General features: G+C 38.1%; 3 protein-coding genes across 3 annotated transcripts; 2 read left to right on the top strand and 1 right to left on the bottom strand.

The window, feature by feature from the left end:
• Positions 1–89: 89 nt before the first annotated feature.
• Usp5 (ubiquitin specific protease 5) lies at positions 90–3,984 on the top strand. Its single transcript, XM_070672692.1, has 13 exons — positions 90–305; positions 400–525; positions 723–899; positions 962–1,068; positions 1,191–1,718; positions 1,871–1,942; positions 2,037–2,232; positions 2,344–2,496; positions 2,573–2,754; positions 2,907–3,286; positions 3,355–3,567; positions 3,669–3,778; positions 3,862–3,984. Exons 1-13 carry the CDS (start codon positions 204–206, stop codon positions 3,925–3,927), a joined length of 2,412 nt encoding a protein of 803 aa, XP_070528793.1. The 5' UTR covers positions 90–203; the 3' UTR covers positions 3,928–3,984.
• A 127-nt stretch (positions 3,985–4,111) lies between these two features.
• On the bottom strand, positions 4,112–12,658 carry Myo31df (Unconventional myosin ID). Its single transcript, XM_070672678.1, has 15 exons — positions 12,431–12,658; positions 9,404–9,510; positions 9,098–9,293; positions 8,655–8,874; positions 8,339–8,551; positions 8,033–8,236; positions 7,752–7,950; positions 7,493–7,662; positions 7,139–7,399; positions 6,824–7,068; positions 6,606–6,765; positions 6,197–6,529; positions 5,913–6,103; positions 5,588–5,839; positions 4,112–5,504 (listed from the first exon to the last, which is right to left on the bottom strand). The coding sequence occupies exons 1-15, from the start codon at positions 12,514–12,516 to the stop codon at positions 5,306–5,308; spliced, it is 3,036 nt and encodes a 1,011-aa protein (XP_070528779.1). The 5' UTR covers positions 12,517–12,658; the 3' UTR covers positions 4,112–5,305.
• Positions 12,659–12,809: 151 nt separating this feature from the next.
• On the top strand, positions 12,810–16,926 carry LOC139112146 (uncharacterized). Its single transcript, XM_070672964.1, has 3 exons — positions 12,810–13,286; positions 14,973–15,303; positions 15,479–16,926. The coding sequence occupies exons 1-3, from the start codon at positions 13,073–13,075 to the stop codon at positions 15,561–15,563; spliced, it is 630 nt and encodes a 209-aa protein (XP_070529065.1). The 5' UTR covers positions 12,810–13,072; the 3' UTR covers positions 15,564–16,926.
• The last annotated feature ends 70 nt before the right edge of the window (positions 16,927–16,996 follow it).

The following is a 16,996-nucleotide window of genomic DNA, read 5'->3' as shown; positions in this document are numbered from 1 at the left end:
TTTTCTCCGATATTGGCAGCCCTGGACCTTCCAGGCTGGACGCTCCTCGAGCTTCGTGCTTTTACCGCGCGGGGCCTTTCGGAGCGATCCGGAGTTTGGCCCGTCACTCCCGTCGCAGGGGAGGAAGAAAACAGAAGAAAAAAAAAGGAGGAAAAGAGGAGGAAATCAGCCGAGACGAACCCGGAAAGCCACTTCTTGCCGCCATGGAGTTGACGGAATTGACGAAGCACCTGGACAAGATCAACGTGCCGCGTGCCGGCGACAGGATATACAAGGATGAGTGCGTTTACTCCTTCGACACGCCAGTAAGATTATCCTTCGTCCTTTGTTTTCTTTCGCCGAACGAGACTGCCGGCCGCGAACGTTATCAGTAAATAAGTAAATTTCTTTCTTCCCAAGGATACGGCCACCGGCCTCTACGTCAGCCTCACCACCTTCTTAGGCCTCGGACGCGAGCACGTTGCCCGGTACTATGAGCATACCGGTAATGCCGTGTATCTTCATGTTAAGCGTACCAAAAAGGAGGTAATTTTACTTCGCCGGAACTTAATACTTTTTGTTTTTACGGTCGATGTAATATAATTAATATTAACGGCACGTAATTGGAATTTAATTTTTGCTAAAGAGATTAATTGATAAATGCATTAATAAGAAAAATATGTTGGAAATTCGATCTTTTTTTCACAAATAATTTCAGGAAACTATACGGCATTTTTTTACAGATTCCATCTGAAGAGCAGGGAGATGGCCCGGAGAAAAAAATCACGCGTTTGGCGATAGGGACGGTTGGTGGATTTATGCCAGATCAACAGAAGTATATTTATGAGGAGACTTATCAAATAGTCGTTCTACCTGATTTCCTTACTATCGCTTATCCTGAGAGTGACTTGCCTGAGAAGGTAAAATTTATCCCTTTGAGAGTAATCAATAATATATTTAAAATGTACAATATTGTTAATAGGTAGAGCAGTCTGTTAAGACCATACTACAAATGGAAGGTGCATGGGCTGTGGCACAGGTAGAAGCTGTGGCTAGTATGTGGGATGGAGAAGTTAGAGTTAAATCAAAGTGAGCCATGAAGTTTATTTATTTATTAAATGAATAATCTTGAAACTTTTCTTCTATTTTTTGGAATAATATTTAAATTGAAATTTTTTTAACGAGTACGTAATGTTTGCTAAATTTTTTAGACATGCCGCGAATTTAAAACAGCTGGCCAATGGTAAGAAAATTCCACCGAGTGGTTGGAAATGCGAAAAATGCGATCTCACGCAGAATCTCTGGTTAAATCTAACTGACGGTAGCGTGCTTTGCGGTCGCAAGTTTTACGACGGAAGTGGTGGCAACGGCCATGCCGAGGAGCACTACCGTGCAACTAATTATCCCATGGCTGTAAAACTAGGTACAATCACGAAAGGCGGTAAAGCCGACGTATTTTCCTATGATGAAGACGACATGGTAGATGATCCAAATCTGACTGCACATTTGGCACACTGGGGCATAAATATTGCGCAAATGGAAAAAACTGACAAGTCAATGATTGAATTGGAATTGGATCTGAATCAAAAATTTGGTGAATGGGTCTCTCTTCAAGAAGCAGCTAGTAAACTGACGCCGTTGTATGGTCCTGGTTACACCGGCCTAACAAATCTAGGCAATTCCTGTTACTTGAATAGCGTCATGCAAATGTTATTTATCATTCCCGATTTCGTTAAAAGGTGCGTAAAATTTCCGATAACGCGCTGCCATTTGTCGTAAAACAATTACTTCGATTGTAAATAATATCGATATATAAATATTCTGATAAGAAGATAATATTCCTCGATCTTATAATTAAGATCGACGTCCAATAATTGCCGATAAATTTCAGATATGTGGAGAGAGCACCAACAATATTCGCTAATAATTACAACGATCCGGCGTCGGACATTAACGTTCAAATGTAAGTTCAAACATTACAGTGATATTCTATAAAGTATTATTTATTAAATTATATTTTCGTATTTAAAATACGATAAATCTCAATTTTTTCTTAGGGCAAAATTAGGCATTGGCTTACTCTCTGGCAAATACTCGGATCAACCGAACAAATCCGGTACAGACGATGAATCACGGCAAGGTATTCCGCCACGGATGTTTAAAGTCCTGATCGGCCGCGGACATGCTGGTTTCTTTTCGAATCGACAACAAGACGCTCAAGAATTCCTCCTTTATCTGATTAATCTACTTAGTGTAATTATTAATTTTATTATTAATAGCAACCAAGTTTCTACCAAATTCATACATCTGTAAAATATATTGTTAAATTAAGCAAAATTTTTAATCGGCAAATTAATTTAACAGCGCAACAATCGACACGAGGTATGTCCTACGGAATGTTTTAAATTTAAAGTTGAGGAAAGATACCAATGTGGTAAATCTAACAAGGTCAAGTACACCAATCGACCAGAATACATTCTGCCATTGCCGATACCATTAGACGCAGCAATAAATAAAGTATGTATATTTGAACTCATTTGATAATACTTTTGTAGAGTAGCGTTCTTTAAAATTAATTAAATAATATTTCAAGGATGAGGTAGCTACATATGAAGCTCAGAAAAAAGAAGCCGAAGACAAAGGACAAAAACTAGATTCCAGTACTCTTGTAAGACCTCGTATAAAATTGTCATCGTGTCTTGAAAGTTTCAGTCGCACGGAAATTGTGGAACAATTTTACAGTTCGGCATTGAACGAGAAGACCATAGCACACAAGTAAATACTATCAATAATTAAACTTTTATATTAAAATATTAATTTTTTTTTTATAGCCGACAATATATTTCTAAATATTTGACTTTACTTAATTGTTAATAATTAAATTAAACCCGATTTTTTATAGTCATTTTTTAATCTCATTTCTTTAGAACCACCAGACTGGCTAGCTTTCCAGATTACTTGTTGATTCACTTAAAAAAGTTTACCGTGAAAGAAGACTGGACACCTATTAAGCTGGACGTAGCGGTGGAAATGCCGGACACGGTAGACTTGAGCTTTTTGCGTGGAAATGGTTTGCAGTCTGGAGAGCAACTGTTGCCAGACGGCGTGACGCCGCCACCGCCTGTTTACGATGCGGAACTTCTGAAGGAATTGACAGACATGGGATTCCCACCAAACGCATGTAAACGAGCTCTGTACTTTACGAAAAACCAAAGCCTCCAAGCCGCAACAAATTGGGCGATGGAGCATATTACGGATTCCGACTTTGATGAGCCGTTTGTACCACCGGGAGTCGATGTTAAACCTGGTAAATTCATACATTTTATCGTCAAAATCATAACCGGTTAATTTTTTTATCTGATTTTTTTATTACAGACGAGGACAAATTTGTACCAGATCAAGCTGCCTTAGAGATGGTAATGAGTATGGGTTTCACACAAGAGCAAGCGACAAAGGCACTCAAAGCGACCAACAACAATTTGGAACGCGCAGCTGATTGGATTTTTAGTCACCAAGCAGAGCTTGATTCTCCAGAAACAGAGAGTAACACGACGCCACCGAAGGAATCGTTTAGAGATGGGAACAGTCGTAAGTTATAATATTATTTACCACTTACAAATTAATGTAACCGAATTATCAGTGGAATTTGTAAAGCACTTCTATTTATTTTAATCGTTTTCATGTTTAAGAATACAAATTAGTGGGCTTTATATCACATATGGGTACATCAACGATGGTAGGCCATTACGTTTGTCATTTATTGAAAGAAGACCGATGGGTGATATTTAATGATGAAAAAGTATGACAATTATTTTTAGATGACTTATCGTATTTTTTTTTAGCTTTCGATATTTCTTTTCCAATACAAATTTCTTATTACAGGTTGCTTTATCAGAAAATCCACCAAAAGAATTAGGATACATTTACATGTATCAAAGGATGGACTAGTGGAACTGCTGTTTTGTATAAAAATGTTGCTTTTCAACAATAAAGAAAATGATAAAATTGCTTTTTATATTACTAGATATTACAAAGAGCGCTTTGCGCGCCCACGTTATTTTCTCTTTCGCTATCGGCGTATCGAGGTACTGATATAAGTCAACTGAGGAAGAGATAACATGTACAGGAAATATAAGATAAAAATTCGACTTTATTTTCTAACAATGGCACATTTTTCAATGTGTTTTAAAGCACTTCGCGACTACATTTGCCAATGAAAATAAAGTAAACTGTTCTCTAAATACATATGTAAATTCAAAAAAAGCGGACTATTTTATTTTTAATTAATGCTTTATAAATGCATAAGTACTGGATTAGTTACTTCTATGGCAATGTATAACAAATTCTTTACGTATCGAATTTAAATCGATATAATCGTAAAATACATATTTTGATTAAACTTGATTATATGTATATGTGTATATATATATTTCTATACAATCTTTCTAAATCTAAGTACATGAAAAGATCCAAAATTACAGTTTGTATCGAACAGGCACTACTGGTGTACGGTAACGTATATATTTAGTTTTATCGTAACTGCTTTTGCAATCGTATATTTTGTCATACTGCTTTTATATTTAAATATTTATTGAAAAATCTTCAAAAAATATTTTAATCTGTAAGTAGAAGGCCACAAAGTTAGAGTCACACGTTGTGTTAATGAGAAATGTTCTATATTATCACCGTAACACGCCGATAGTGTTTTTCATTACGAAAAGGACAGTTTGATTTTTCATGAATTATGCATTCACTGTATATGCTTCTATTAGTAACAATCGGTTTTGTGAATATTACTCTCTCGCATCATACGTTACAAGCTAATAATATATTATAGAGTATTTACAGAAAAATGCATCGTGGGCGTAAAACCCGAAGGAATATATTATCTCACGAAAAGACTTTATCAAATTCCTTGTGCCTTATGCACGGAAGTAATTTGTATGTCACATATAATTAATATGTACTGCAATATCTTTTCTTTTTTACATTCTCTTAATAAATATATCTATTACTACAATTGACGAGATATCAAATTAGTCAAAGTTTACTTTTCAAAATTGTCAAAAATAATTCTGCTATGTTTTTGTTATAGTATAATTAGTATTGCAATTATATTCGTCACAAATTAATCTTGCACAGAAAGTACACAAAAAACAATTGATACTAACCAAAAAAATAAAAAAACTTTTAAATACGAATATTGAGTGTCCTATATTAAGTCACTAAATGTAGATTTACGCAACGGGACACGTTCGGTAACGATACGTTATTAAAAAATATTTTATAATACAGACTCGAATAAGTCGTCAGACTTTATAATCGATCAATGTGATCTTGTATTAGCACCACCATCGATGATGCCCACCGATGGTGGAATGGCATAGATAATTTGATTACCATCCTTCTTAAACGTGGGTTCGATCACGTCAGGCATCACTTGAATGTGTAACAATTTGCTCTTGTTACCGAGCATACACTTGAATTTCACGTCCACTGTGACATGTAAATCAGTGTCACGAAGTCTATCCAAAGAAAAAGAACAGCTTTATTATCAAATAAAACCTATTTGTATATTCGTTAAAAATTTTTTTTCGAGGCAACTTACTGATAATAACGATTACTCAGCACGCCAACCAATTCTCCAACCCTATCGTCTTTGGCGATAATCGATAAAATAAAATCATTTCCGCGATTCGAGTGAATCGTAATAAGCGGATCTCTTCCAGGAGAAACGCTTAGGCCAGTAATTTCTGCTATAGGCATAGCTTTTTTCCCCATAGTTTTGAACTTGACACCGTCGAGTTTATACACGGCTTGTTCTGTCACTACTAAAACGCGATCTGCCGGTTTGTTGTACCTGTGTTATTTCTCAAATTAATATATTGTTTAACATAAAATCAACGTGATAATTAATTAACAAAATAAAAAACCTGTTAGTCTTTCTAATAAATGCACTGAACAGGATAGCCTTGAAATGATCGGTGTTTCGTAGGTTGTTAATCGAAGAGTTAAAAACGTCGCTTTGAGGATTCTCATCTGGCTTGGACAAATAATTTCCATCCCAGCGACGGTCTTGACCCCAGTAAGATCGCTTTGAACGCAACACAGCGCCCGCGGCCATCTGTAAATGAATAACATATACGATATAATTAGCAAGTTACATTAAATTATTGATAATTTATTTCTAAAGATAGAATAGCGAAAACTGCCATACTTTTAATCGAAGTTGCGGCCAATCTTCCCGAGGAATCGGTTTGAGTAACATCCATGCGTACCACCTTGCGTACATATTTTTTAAAGAGGGTACTACGTGTTTTACAGCAAAATTTTCGCGTGGCCACGATAAATTCTTGCCATAATGTTTCATATTCTCGGCGCCTTTAAATATTCGTTCTAGTTGTTTAATGTACACACGTCGTTTGTAACTTCTATAATACTCCATTATCACTAACGCGGCTTTCATTTTCTTGTACTTTTGACGACAAAGGTATCCACGCCATTGCTTTTGCAAAAGAACTACGACACCCGGTATCAAATCGCTACGCATCTGCAAACAAAATAATAATTAATGCATTATAATTATAAATATGATTAGATATACAAAATCCAGAAAACTAATTAACCTTTTCTAAAGTAAATAAGGTCTGCGGTGAGCGAATGAATATTTTCGTGTGCCCGTACTGAACGTCGTTCGAGAAATTCCTTTCCTCCATTAACGTGCGCACACCATCTTCATCACTGCCTCGAAAGTTTGGCCACGTGTATTGTGATATCATTTTGTACCTAAGACGACGAAAGTTAGAATTTTTTGTTATTTCATAATTTTGTATTCAAACATTACCTTTTTAGAAATCTGTCGTATCGTTGCCTGTACACGAAACCAGCTCGTCTCACTAATATATTCTCCACAAGTCCCAAGTATCTCACTTGATGATTCACTCTTTCATTATCGAATACGACTGGAGATTTAACCTCATTGGGTTTTATGCATCTGACATAAAAAGGCTCTTTACTTGCTAAGTTCTTCACCAGTGCAATCATAGAATTACGGAACAGTGTACCGGCAGTTAAAGGCCTTTTTGTCGTCTGAATAAAGTAATGTGCACATTTAAATAAATACGATTATTTTCATATTAATAAGAATATGTATATGTACCTTTAAAATATTCTGGGCTCCTTCAGGCCACATTTTGCTAATTACAGAATTTCTGCTTTGATACAGCAGACGTTTGAAATCTTGGAAGAGCGTGTCTTTATTTTTATCGAGGAAGCCATTAATATTGTAAATCACATCTCCCGCATAGTGTTTAATCTTAAATTGTGTTCTGTGTTCCAATTCTTTATCTATTGGTTTTAATTGTCGAGAGCTATAATGTTTATGGTTCACAAGTTTCTTATCCATTGCGTCGAGAAGCATCTAAAAAATGGGCATGTTTTACATTTTCCACAGAGATTTTTTTGCTTAATAAAACTTTCTCTTATATATTAATAAAAAAGATCTTTTATTTACCTCATCAGTGACTTTCCCAACGTTGAGGCAAGCTTCATCCATGATTGCTATAATCCCTTTGTGAGATTGTTCGACCAACTCGCAAATAATTTGATTGTTAAAATATTCAATGTTTTTCCATGCTATTCCTTCTCTCCGATATTCCTCTTGCTCTTGTTTTAGAACCAATTCTGCAATAAAATATTTATATTTACGGTTGCGTTTCAATCTTATATATTACCGCGCGTATTAAGCACTATTATGAAGCACTATTACTCACCGATGAAAAGTTGTTGCAGTTTTTCATTACAATAATTAATGCAAAACTGCTCGAAACTATTTATGTCAAAAATTTCAAAGCCGTAGATATCGAGTACGCCAATCAGTGTTCCGTATCTCTTCATATCGTCACTGTTATTTACGTTGATTGATCCATTGACGCGCGATACTATCCACGTGAACAATCGCTCGTATATAGCCTAAAAATTTTATTAAAATTTTTATTGGTACACATTAATTAAATAAAATATTAAAAAAAAAAACGTGTGACTTTGAACGTACCTTCGCTAATGCATCTCGACCATATTCGGCCTCTATCAAAGTGTGGGTCTTTTGCATAACTTCTCCACCGGCTGCTATAACTCTCTGCGAAAGAGCGGTGCTTAAATCTTTCGAGCTGATGGAGAATAAATTAGCGGTATCATTTAAAGCACTGTTATTCCCGATTACGAGTTTGTCATCGTCCAGTCTGAAGGTAATGTTACCCTGAAAAGAAAATTAATAAATCACGCGAAACGGCACACGTAGTTATTGCAAAGACAAAGTGTTAGAATTGAAAAGCGTTCTACTTTTATGTTAAGTACGTACCAAATGTAAAATACCGGCGACAATGTTCCATATGGTTTGCGTCTCGGTTGAAGAGAATCCGAGAGTGGACATGGCAGTACAAACAGTTTTGTAATCGCTTCTGTCGGAAGAGGCTGTTTTGTTGTTGCTTCCATTGCCAATAAAATAATAAGCCGCTGGGTCGCGGACCAAACGTAATTTGTTCAACTCAGTTTCGCTGCAGCCGTTCAATAACTACAAGCATTAACATATTTCCAACGTGACATATTTATTTTAAAAAGATTCCCATCTCGTGCGACGAGATGTTTCACGAATAAAATTAGTAATCATACGAAACCTGATAGAAGCAATGAAAGTTGCGTTCTCCTTTCTGCTGATATACCACCCGCGATTTCTCGAGAAGATAATTAGTCACATGGCCGCCGATAGGGTCTCCCTTGAAGTCAAAATTGATGTCCATGTACTTTCCGAAACGCGACGAATTGTCATTTCTATTCGTTTTTGCGTTGCCAAACGCCTCCAATATCGAATTTGACTGAATGAGAATGTTCTTCACCCTGAAACAAAAGGCAACCATTATTATTGATCTTAATTTTGCTATGGAATAAATATATTTTCAGTAGATTTCAATAGAATTTTGCGTTAAGCGTTTTGCGCAATTGAGTAATATATGACCACTTCTAAAAATGTAGTGAATTTAATCTTATCGTAAAGTTTCATGCTGGATAGATTAGATAGCAAAAGCCGATAGTAACTACCATTTTAAATGACAACTCGTACCTTTCAATTTCTTGCTGGCCGCTAAGATTAGTCACGGCGGCAATATACTTCATTATGATTTTACTGGCTTCTGTTTTACCAGAGCCCGACTCGCCGCTTATGACTATACAAGTATCCCTGCCCTGTTGTTTCATCTCCTTATGCACCGCATCCGCAATCGCGAAAATGTGCGGTGGGTTTTCGAATAATTCTCTTCCTAGAATCAGTTTTGAAAATAAAAGCGTAGAAAATTATTAAAATGAATAAATTATGTCTATAAAAATAATTAGTCCTGTTTTTTTTTTTTTTTTTTTAACTTAATCGTACCTTTATATTTATTAATCTGGTCCGCATCATAAATATTGATACTCCTGTAAGGGTTTACACTCACGCATACCTCGCCGATGTATGTGTAAATTCTTCCTCCATTAAATCTGTAATAAAATATAACAATAATTAAAAGAAGATAAGTGCGATAATAAATTAAAAACCAGAATCAATTAAAATAAGAAAATTGAGGCAGCATAAAGTTTTGCACTTTATGTTTATGTGGAAATTCGTTCTGTAAAAATTATAAACAATTGATATCCGCGAAAACGAAAGATAACGCTGGTCGTACACGAAATCGGCTTTGAGATTACCGAACCCGATAACACGTCACTTGTCCTTACTTTAACGACAATTACGTGCTCGCCAGTGTAAATAATTATTCTTTCTATACACGTGGCGAGAAGCTTTAAAACGACGTATTTGACATACAAAAACATTTTACAACGTGTTCCTCAGTTCTTATACTAAATTAAAAAAAAAAAAAAATTGTATTCTAAGAAATTAAAGATATACAAATTCATATAGAAGCTGTTGAAACTCCCAGGAGAAAATCTAATGTTATATTAAAAAATTATTTCATAAACGCTTCTGAAAAAAAAAAAGAAAATTCTATTATAAGTAAATTCGAATAGTCACGCTTAACATTAAACACGAGCTTCACGTACGTTTGCTCAATGTGTTCTTTCGCCTCTTTCTCGTGAAAGTTGCAGTTTAGCGAATGGTTGGGGTGGTGTCGGTGATTTTGTCGAAGCGTGGAGGAAAAAATAATAGGCAAACTCGTTTGAAATCTAGCGAAGTAAATTAATACGATATCAAAGTCATTGAAAAAGATACGAGACATTTAGTTTCGTGATTGCACACAGGACCTGATATAATAGTTCTGCTACAAAGTATTAATATAACAATATATAGATATAATTTAGCCGTTTCCAAATAATTATTTGATTTCTCTACTCCATATCTAATAGGATATCTTCCCCTAAGCAACTGATTCTTAATTGAGCACTTTATCCAATTATATATCTCTACTTAATTAAGCAACTTTTCCCCCATATTTAATATGATTCAATCTAACGTACAGATTTATGCGGGATTCCTCATAATATGTGTAAAGCATCTAACAGACGATGAATCAGACCGCGTAATCCATTTTCACTCATGATTGTGTGCCTTCTACGAAATATGCGTCACACATTGTATATTCCTGACCTTCGGACACTATAAGCGAATTACATTGAATTGTAAAACAGCTTTCCTTTTTAAGATTAATTAATTATAAAGCTCCAAGCTTCACAGCTGAAACTTACTATAATTGCACCGGTCGCTTTATCTTAAATTACGCTACTTGTATCTGGTTTCTGTGTGCAATTTCGTGGTGGATACACGCAACGCGTATAAATTACGAGAGCCTTTTATTCGCAAAACGATACACCCGCGTGACAGGTATACTATTACCACGCAACACGTATACACATATCGTTGCCACCATAAGTTGCTTACATCGTGATATTTAATTTTGTGCCCTCAGCGATACGATACCCTCAAGTGAATAGGAGTAGTTCCTTTTCGTAGTACAATTTTCTTTGCAACTCATTAATTTTTAACGGCTTACATTTCCGTAAAGCATTACGTTTCCTAAAGCACTCACGAATAACTTGACTAAACGTAAAATAAAATGAAGAACCTTAGGACTCGGCGAGATACATTCCTCGATATTGAATATTTCTACCGTTAAATTTTTTTTTTTAGTAACAGATTAACTGGAATTTCAACTATGAAAGAGAAACGGATAAATTTATAGTACGTATACGACAGGCGTTCAGCCGAACCGCAACACAGTTTCGGCTAACTTAGTCTGCTAATTGCCGTTTTTAATTTTGTATTGCAGCGAGAAGACACGAAGAGAACGAATTAGCTGCGGTTAACGTTGATTAACGGTCGATTGCATCTTATTGCTGCCATTTCGAATACGATTGCGCTCGTGGTCCGCTGCAGCTCAGGTCGTTCGCCGTCTATTTCTGGATTATGTGCCTCGCTTGTAACACGCGGAAAAGTAACGTGCAGTTAAGTTATAATTAGTGTCGGCGCAACCGGCCTGGAAAAGCTTGTCACTGTAATTGTCACGTGAAAACGAAAGTATGAAATATAATACTGTTGGAAATTATTTAAGACAGTAGAAAAGATTTGTACCTGCGAGATTTTGCATTCCGCTTTGCAAAGGATTTATATTAACGATTTCCCTTTCGATTTCGAATTCCGGACTCGGCTCCTGAGTAACGATAGCTAAGCAAAAGTCGCTCGGTATTTCTTACATTGATCACTTCGTTTTTGATCCTTTAGGAATTGAAATGTGAATGTACAATGCAGAAATAATTTTGAATTTGCTAAGTTTTGTCTCAGGCTGTTAGCCGACTAAGAGGAACCTTACTATGGTCCGATCCTCGCAAAAACGCAGATTATCGTCAGCCAGAATTAACTGGCCAAGGTTGTCCGGTGGAAACGACCTCGGACTTCTTTCTAAAGACGCCGCCTTCACCGGGTCAAGTTCAAAATATATAAGAAGCCTACAACATTCGAAGCGCATGAAAGATAAGAGAAACAGAAGGACAATAGATTACGTTAATTCATGCCTTTCTTATCTCCGCACGGAGTCGTATCAGTTACTGCTTCACGTGCACATTTTTACTTTCCCCAAAATAAACGTCTTCTAAAAAAAAAAAGGGGGGAAGTTCTAAAAATGTACTGTGTCTCTAGATAAAAAAACGATTCGGTCGGACTTAGTATGTCAACAAATTCTCCGATCTCCTGTTCGGTGTGAAGTTACGTGTGCGCAGGGAGGTAAACCCTTCACCTAGGCGACCACCTGCCGGCGACGCGCAAGCCACACCCTCTCGCGGCCGCAGCGGTGAATCGCGCGCGGGGCGCACCCCGCCGTCCACCTGTTACAAAGCGCGTCCACGCTCGCGGCTTATAGCTTCGGAGCACCGGGACGATTCGATACCTCGGCGGACGTGTGTTACTCACCTGGTTTTGAGGTTCTCCACCACGCGCTCCGTCGTGATTTTGTCCAGCAGCACGAAATCGCCGATGCCGACGTCGTCGCCCGCCATCTCCGTTTGTTTTTACTCGCTCGCTTGTTCGCACGGTAAGGCACGCGGGGACGATGCGGCACTCGCGATCGTAATTAGTCGCACTTGTCAAAACACCCACGCGGTACCACCGCGCGCGACCGATCCGCGCGCACTGACGTTAGTGACGGTTGGCTCCCGCGTCCCACCGTCAGCCAACTGCAGCCAACTCCACTACGTTGCGCGAGCGGCAAATGCGGTCATCTTCAACCCTCCGCCGTTTCCCGCTACCTCACCGCGCGCGGTCGATGACGGTGCCCGTAGTGCCGTACGCACCGGAGGCGGCCTGACGAAGAGCGAGCAAGTCGGAGGCTGAATATTCGAAGAAATCGTACGATTTACCCCGTCTTTCGGTACGTTAAAACGCGTACGTTCCTGAGACTGTGGAAGACAGGCCGCGCGTGCGCGCTCGCGTGCCTGTCTCACCTTTATTTTCGGAGACGACTCATCGGTGGCTGGCTGTCACATCACAGAGCTGTCGGACACCCTCGAATCCGACGTACGTTTGTATGCGCGCGTTCCCTATCCCTCGCGAGCGATGTGGACGCGAGGACAAGTGACGTCGACGGAGTCGACGTTCAACCCGAAAATCACCTCGTCGCCGATGACCAACGGCAGCGGCAGCCACGATTACCGGAAAGCCGCACCGGTGAGGCTCTGGTCAAGGATAGGCGTCAACGAGTGGTCGTTCAGCCTCTCGCTCTTCGCCCTTTCGCTCGCCGTCGTCTTGAGCAAGCTCTACATAAATTATGGTAAGCCGAGAGACGAGTCACTTCCTCTTCCTCTTCCTTTTCCTTCTCTCTCTTTTCCCTCTTTCTTTTCTCTCTTTCTTCTTCTTTTTTTTTTTTTTTTCCGGCGTCTCGTTTCTCCAGACTTCCTTTAGCTTCTCGAAGGACGCCCGCAAATCTCCCCGCGCGCAACCCGGAGTTGAGGTTAAGTCGCTCATCTAAATGCACGCATTTTTGTTTTAATTCTGTTACAAGGAACATCCCCGGCGGTCTGAATCACCCTCCCCCTCACGAGAATCGTCGCGCGGAACCGCCGACCGGTAGATCGGCGCCGATCCGGGCCAGATTTTTATTTTGGTTACGTTGGAGGCTGAAATGTACCGACGATGCAAATCTGTCTCGAGGAAGCCTGTTACACGCCGGCACGCACTTTAGATTTTTATTCCGTTGTGTTTTTCTATTTTTTTATATTTTATTTTATTTGTATTTTTGTTTTCTCGTCAAAGAGAGCGCGGTGAACTCTGATGAAAGAATTTGTTGCTTCTCCGGTCACTTTCTATACCATCTGCGTTGCTAGATGTGTTCTCAGTTACGTTTTTCACGCTCGTTTTTTTTACCAAGTTTCCGCAGCATGAGCACATATAATTATATATAATAAATCTCGTAGAAAAGAAAAAGAGAAACGCGTGGCTGAGAAAGAAATATCTGGCTAACGTAGCAAATTTAGTCAGGCAATTGTTTAACTTGTTCAGTGTTTCAACTCTTTATTTGTTGCCAAGGGATACGAACACGTGTACAAATTCGTAATTAATGTAACATTAATCACTGTTGCTTCTGAACTTATGTTTTTGTAAATTAACCGCCAAGAGGCCCTAACAAGTATCACTCTTGGTCGTTCACGTTAACTTCACAAATTGTATCGCTACAAGTCCGAAAGTAGACTAATCTAATGTACATTTATAATGTACGTACAATCATAACGTACATTCATGCAGTAATGTACCCAGGCAGTCATTTGTTAAGTTCGTTCTGCGTTTCGAAATATTTCTTTTATTTCGCAATATATATACTGTGTATTAGTTGAATTATTTATGTAACACTTAACCGTTTATGTTAATTTCAATTATTGTACCGCGCGTCTGTTCTATTTCGTTGTTAGGAAGAGCCTGAAAAAAAAAAAAAAAATCCCGAACGATTCTCGTCGTCGCTTATTTTGAACGCAATAAACAAATTGTTTCTACTCGCAGTAATTCACGAGATTGTGTGAACTTTACTCCTCTTAGGAAAAACGTTAGCGTCATTGCGTTACATGAGAGATGAAAGGTCAGCCGAGTCGCGTCGGCTCCCAAGGGCCTCGGAATTTTAATGCGCGAGCTCGCGTTAAAATGCACACGCGGCCTGCATTCCTCAGTTGTATTTTTATCAGCGATGGCCCATTTTCTGGCACGAGACGCATCTCACCGCGGGCGACGCGAGTCCTTCGAATCCTCTCCAGCCTCCTCGTCGGCCCGCGAAATCTCTGCACTGCCCGTGACCGAAATTACTAAGGCTGCGCTGTCGCACGAAAAAATTATAATAAGAGAGACGGTATATTACAAAAAGAGAAACGGAATCATTATTTTATTTAAAATAAATCATTTCTTTGCTTTACGAATCTCTTCTTTCTGGAGACTTAATGTAGCTGATGTGAGTCTGATGTTTTGCCCTTAGGAAAGCCCTTGTCGCGGCAAGTCGGCGGTCAGTACTCCTTGCCGTCTACGGCAACGTTTACCCAAATGTACGAAGCGATACCGAGTATGTCCGTTTTGCCAAAATTTGGCGTGAAACAGTTACCGGACAGCGAGGAACTCTTGAGTGCCAGTAATCAGTATGCAGAGGCAGCTACTAATATGATAATCGCAGTTTATGGAAAGTATGGATGGCTGCTGAAAGCAACAATAAGCGGACTTGTGATAACGGGTTTCAGTTGGCTTATCCTTTATAAGGACAGCAGTATACCTGGTGTCAATCCACCATCTCCCTTCAGTCCCTCCAAACAGAGGTAAAAGTTTTTGCCTTTTATTCCACTAAAAATGTACTCTCAATAAAAATATACCTTTATCTTTCTTTGAAGATTGTCGAGACAAACGTAAAGTAATCTGATATTTATCTTGTGTGAAATATAAATGCGGGTGTGCCGTTATCTTCTACACGTTCTAATATTACTTATATTTCAGGATACGCGGAAACCCGAGGTTGCAGCTTAATTATTTAATCGGCATGCTAAATGGGATATTATTTTTCTTTTACATGTGTCTTTAATTATAAGGAACCGTCGTCGGTTTGCGAAAAGCGGCTATATGTTTCTTAAACTCGAGATATAGTATTATTTATTTCACTTATTTATGTTGTTCCGTAGCAAATGCTTTTAGAATAAGAAACGATACTAATGGTAGAGGATCTTAACTCGTTTTGCGGTTCTTTGTGTGGTTAAAATATTGCGATAATACGTAATGCTTTTGTAACTTACGTAATCTCTGAGTGAATCAAATGTCGCGAGGATGAGTTAGGACCTTCAAAATGCAGGAGCGCTTTAAACGATAGAATTCGTTTCGCGAGTAAGGAATTTATTCTGCGTATCAGTAATGTGTTTTTACTGCTAACGACGCAAGTAATATGCGGAGAGCTTATACCAAGTGTGATTGCGATACGCAACAACCAAAAAATCAAAGTACAAAAAAGACCGATGTTCCACACGTACCCTTTTCTCCAAATTATACAAAGTTCTCTATTTACTACTATTTAAGACTGATAGATGATCTGACGAAAGGGCATATTTATTGATAAGATAGTTTAAGTGTTGCAAGATACAGTTTTTACTTTGTATGCAGAATATATTTTTTCTAGCGTGCTTATATAAGTAAATATAACTGGCAGAGGTGTTAAACTAATACGAGCCAATTGTACAAGAGAGTTATATTAAATATTTAATACGTTGTTCGAAATATTCAATTTTGTAAAGATTAATTAAGCTGCTGACGCGTCGAGAACGTGCTGCGATAAGAAACGTTTACACGACATTAACGTCAGTTGAATTTTTTCCCGACAAAGAAAAAAAAAAGATTTAAATAGCGAGAAACTGCAAAATGTTAGAATAAAATAATTTTCGAATCGTCACAAAATTAATCTTACGCTATGAAAGTGCTATACTTTTTGAATGAGTAATACAGAGTTTAAAAAAGAAAGGATTCATAGTGTAAGCTGCGCCTTATTGTAAATATTAGACCATTTAAATAAACGTTGGTGTCACGTCGACGTGCGATTTGCGGTCATTTGAATCTACCGTCCGACAGTGCAGCCACAGATGGTGCGGTCCAGTTGCTGCTTTCATATAATGTCATATAATGTGAAAAATTGCTAGCGCCACAGCGTCATTACGTGGACACGAGAGCTATCTCCGTGTCAGGAGCCTGATGGAAAGCTCTCATGTTCTGTGTTTGCTAGGTAGGTTCAGCAGAAAAGTTGCTTTGCAACCGTTGTAAATTTAATTGGCGTATTCTTTTCATTTTGGTAAAATTTAGAAGCATACACCAATTAGATTCACCATTTTCACAACAGTTGCAAAGCAGATTTTCCTGCTAAATCTAACAAATGTTTCGAAATAAAGAGAAAACGATAAATTTGATTCTGTTCTTGTCACTAATTTTTTTTAGATAGAATTAAACATTACAAACATAATAATTTTTTTTCAATAA

Source organism: Cardiocondyla obscurior, linkage group LG02 (assembly GCF_019399895.1).
Source record: "Cardiocondyla obscurior isolate alpha-2009 linkage group LG02, Cobs3.1, whole genome shotgun sequence".
NCBI lineage: Eukaryota > Metazoa > Arthropoda > Insecta > Hymenoptera > Formicidae > Cardiocondyla > Cardiocondyla obscurior.
This window is presented reverse-complemented; position numbering and strand designations above follow the sequence as displayed.